The following is a 4,849-nucleotide window of genomic DNA, read 5'->3' as shown; positions in this document are numbered from 1 at the left end:
CACCTAAATCCGGATTTATATAAATCCCTGTCACACGAAGCTCGAAGTGTAAGTACTCTTCTAATTAACATTTATGCATATTGTTAATGCTTTAAAATATTATAAAGCTCCAAGATTTGAGTAGTTAGTAATAAAAAAAGATAAAATAAGCACGATCCAATTGTGTATAGTACAACAAGCATTATATATGCTGTTTATATATGCTGTTATTTTATACTTCTGTTTTGAATTGCTATCTAATAATGATTTTTTAGTGAATAAATATTTGTGCAATTAATTAAATGTATAATCTTATATATTTCAGGTAGCTAATAAATATGTAAGATTTGTTATTAGAGGAAAATTGGGAAGATCTGTACCTGTTCTTTTGGATGATGAAATGAAATGTTGTGTAGACTTAATTTTACGTTATCGTAAAGAAGCAAATATACCTCAAGGAAATCCCTATGTCTTTGCCTTACCGGGTTATGACAAGAAACGTTTTAAATATTTGAGAGCATGTGATTTATTACGTACATATTCTCTAGATTGTGGGGCAAAAATGCCTCTTAGATTACGAGGTACAAAACTTCGTAAACATATTGCAACAAAATGTATTACATTAAATCTGTCAGATCCTGATATAACACAATTGGCCAATTATTTGGGTCATGAAAGAAGTATCCATATGCAACATTATCGTCAGTCTATTCCACAATTGGAAATAGTAAAAATATCGCGATTACTTAAACTAGCACAAGGAGAAACTGACGATACTGGAGAAGATGTACCAGATAACGAATATGAGACTGATGTTGTAATGAATAAGACGTGCGAAGCAGACAATCGCATCGATAATGATAATTCTGACGTAGATAGTAATAGTTCTAGCGCAGGTGCAATCTGTAATGCAACAAATAAAAAAAAGAAACGCAGTAGTAAGTGTATAAAAAAAATAATTAATTCCTATATTTCTTATTATATATGTGATTTCTCGTAATATTATGTACATCAATATTCTACAGCATCACCGTATGGTCCCACGAAACGTATTAGGTGGACGCAGGAAGAATGTGATGTAATCACTAACGAATTTAAACATTTAATGAAAGAGGGACGTAAACCCACAGGAAAACAAATGGTAGAAATTAAAATGAAAAACAAATGTTTGAGCCGCCGTTCTATTCCACAGATTAGAAGTTGGATTCATAACGAAATTTCTAAAAAATATAAACCTGTTAAGAGTGAGTAATATACTTTTTTGAATTTTCTTAAAGAGATTGCTACAATTCTGTTGTTTTATCTTACAAAAGAACATTTTAGACAATAATTGTGTGCGTTTTAGACAATAATATACTGTAATATTTGTGTATGCTTGCGTGGCGTTGTTAAGGTCAAGTTAGATTATCTTAAGTTTTTTTAAATGATGACTATTTTTATTGCAGTAATTCCAATTTTAAAAATTTTAAACAACCTTAATCTAACTTTGAAAGCATCACTCAAAGTGAAACAGATACTGCCATTAAATACGTATTCTTTAAACTTTTGTCAAAGATTCTTTTTCGTAAAATAAAACTCAGCAGAATTGTAAGTCGTGATTGATTAAAGTAATCCATCTTGCTTTTTAAAATATTATATACAATATATGTCTTCAAACATGTATACTGTATATGTTTATCAACTTTTATCTGAAAAGATTTTGAGAGATAACTTCAATTTAGCTTCAATATTTCTTTATTTTATATCAGATTAAATAATTAGTCTTGTATAATTGTGTTGTCCTACCGCTATTAAAAACATATAGATATAAAGTAATAAATGTTTCAGATCCTGATAGCACTGATGAAACACACGAATACACCGTATGAAATAAAATGTGAACAGAGCGTTTATTTTATTTGTGTTAATTTCACATTCCTATTGATATATTTCTTTAAATATAGATATATACGTTGCGTATTTGTACTTCTATTGATTTTTATATCTGTGGATTTTATTTGTGTCAATTTTTATTTTTATGAAATTGATTTGAATGTTTTTATTTAATAATATAGATATATACGTTGCGTATTTGTACTTCTATTGATTTTTATATCTGTGGATTTTATTTGTGTCAATTTTTATTTTTATGAAATTGATTTGAATGTTTTTGTTTAATAATGAGTAAAGAATAAAAAGATTACAGTTATGATTCTTATATATTCTTTTATACAAGTTTTTTGCTTTTTACCTTTTTTCTTTTTTAAAGTTAATCCTGTTATCAAATTTAAATTACACTGGTAATTACAGCAAATTTGTCAAATGGAATTTCTGACGTATTCCTTATATATTTTTATATAAGATATAGTCCAAAAATATACTCAAAATTTTTTCACTATCCATAATTTTTTATTATCTAAAACTTCTGTTATTTAAAATTTCATATATTGTATTTAAACATTTCACTCCAATTTGCATGACTCCTTGAAAATATCGACTTAATTTCAAATATTTTTATATTAAAATACATTCAATTTTAAATATTTTCCATAAAAATCCTCTATTTAAGCGATATATTATCTATAAAAATTCGTTACTATTAAAGATTTTTGTCGTCATATGATTTTTCTTCAGTCAAGTACAAAACATGATAAAAATTGATACATTTTTTATGTTCAAGAAATTTGGAGGCATTAGGCCTATTTGTTTTTGCTGGACTTCTGAACTAGTGCAATAAGTTAGAATGAAATAAATATATTTTCTTTTATTTTAACGAACGGACCTATTACCGACGAATTTTAAGACCAACCAAAAAAGGGTTGAGAGTTTTGTCTAAATGTTAATCCTTGAACCTGCCAGATTTTTCAGACTTTTATTATCACGACGCGATATAATCGATAATAACAGCTTCAGAATTACATTCATGAAACAAATATACTGTATTGTGTTAATTATCAAACTTACATCTACTTACATCATACTTTAGTGTATGTAAATCTTTTATTGCAGCGACAAGTTTAGGCTTATTATCAGATAAAGATACACTCAAGTTTTTATATTACATTTTACATTCTGTTATGAGCACATCTTTATTATTTACTCGTATCTTTATATCGTCATTCTATATGATAAATGTGAGTATCGTATGAAACACTCATAAGGCTACATTTATTAACTGACTAGTAAAGTTGCTGCCAAATCAACTAACCTGTTTATCTGGAATGAACATTGAACTTTGCGCCATATGTTGGCTGACTACTGCTGAACAATTCAAAGGGACAAGGTATCACTACGAACTGAACAGAGTGAGTTAGGCGCGCCAGACGTACTTCTTCTCCTTCTAACTGACAATCAAGGTATAGCATATGTTACTTTCACACACGTTTCTTAAACATATGTAATGTTTTACAACAATCAAGTATCAATAAGGAACGTTTCAATACAGAACTATACAGAACCATTTTAATCGTTTAAAAAACGTATTTTTTAAGTTTATACATAAATATAACTATAATTCTATATAAACATGAAAAAGATTTATTTTTCATATTCACACTTTTATACATATACAGGATGAGTCATTTTAATCGATGCAGGCAAATATCTCGAAAAATATGAATATACGGAAAAATTTCAGACAAAAGTTGTATGGTCTAAAGGGAGACACATGATTCCAATGTGAGTCATGTCGTAAATTTCGTCATTTTCAGGAAATTTTGAAGGCGACTAATTTCTTAAATGGAAGTTTATTTTTTCCTTAATATGAAAGTTGTAGGTCTCGTTGAGTTTTCAAAGCACTATAATAAAGCTTTCTTTTGTCAAGAATTTCCTGAGATACTTAAAATTTTGTTATAATATTTTTAATGTAAAATATAAAATATCTCGTAAAATATTCATTTTTCTGTGACTTTATCTTCATACTTATATACATAAAAGTATGAAATATTTTTTCGTATCTTCCATATTTTTCAAGATATTTGCCTGCGTCGATTAAAATAATTCGTCCTGTATATAAGGTGTCCCATACAGGGTGTACGTATGTACACACATACACAGAGAAAAGGTTTCTTTAGATTTATGTTTCTTTAATGTATGCCTGCTTGATTTATGTTTCTTTGATTACTAATCGTTCTTAACTTTAATTCGATTTATTAAATAAAATTTTCATCAGGCAGAACTTTAGGCGTTCTCATTATTAACATTAGACATATTATATTGTTTTAAATATACAAATCTTATATTATTATTAAATTTAATATTAGTATTAATATTTATATTATTATAATATTATTTAATAGTAATTAGTTGATGTTAATCAATATTATCAATATTTATTGTATATCAAAATTTTGTTTTTGCATTGTTTTTAATATTTGTTAGTTAATATATTAAAACATTTTTGAACACTTTAAATATGTGTTATAGACAAGTACAGGTAAGAAAGGGCGTCAAAGTCAAAAGATTGCGTCATTTGTCCAATTCAATCATCAATTTCGTACTTTATGCTACTGGAATTACTCGATTTTAGAACTATCAATAACACATTTCTAAATATTAAGATGAAACCGCTCGCAGAAATGGAACAAGTCAAGCATCGAGTAATTTTTCATTTTCATTGAACGCTTTTATCTCGACAATTACTAAAGTTATAAAAATGATTTAAAAAACACTGTTTAGTCCCTACTGTGTTTTCTAATTACTCGGTTTTATTATACTGGCAATACGTCTCTTGTAAGTCCCAGAGCGCAAAAGACGAACAAAACTGCTTTTTGTATAATACATATATGTGTATTATTTGCGATTGCTGAGATATAAGAGTTTAATGAAAATTAGAAAATGCTTGCGCCTAACATATTTTGCTTACGGACGCTATCACATCTTAATAACTGAA

The 4,849-nt window shown here is 27.4% G+C and overlaps 1 protein-coding gene across 1 annotated transcript; it reads left to right on the top strand.

Annotated features, from left to right (window-relative positions):
* The first annotated feature begins 6 nt into the window (after positions 1-6).
* On the top strand, positions 7-4,051 carry LOC139824967 (uncharacterized). The gene is made up of 4 exons (XM_071797510.1): positions 7-48; positions 305-917; positions 1,005-1,223; positions 1,807-4,051. Exons 2-4 carry the CDS (start codon positions 380-382, stop codon positions 1,845-1,847), a joined length of 798 nt encoding a protein of 265 aa, XP_071653611.1. The 5' UTR covers positions 7-48; positions 305-379; the 3' UTR covers positions 1,848-4,051.
* Positions 4,052-4,849: the final 798 nt, after the last annotated feature.

The sequence above is a fragment of the Temnothorax longispinosus genome, unplaced genomic scaffold (assembly GCF_030848805.1).
Source record: "Temnothorax longispinosus isolate EJ_2023e unplaced genomic scaffold, Tlon_JGU_v1 HiC_scaffold_725, whole genome shotgun sequence".
NCBI lineage: Eukaryota > Metazoa > Arthropoda > Insecta > Hymenoptera > Formicidae > Temnothorax > Temnothorax longispinosus.
The sequence above is the reverse complement of the archived record's forward strand: the minus strand, read 5'-3'. Positions and strand labels throughout refer to the sequence as shown.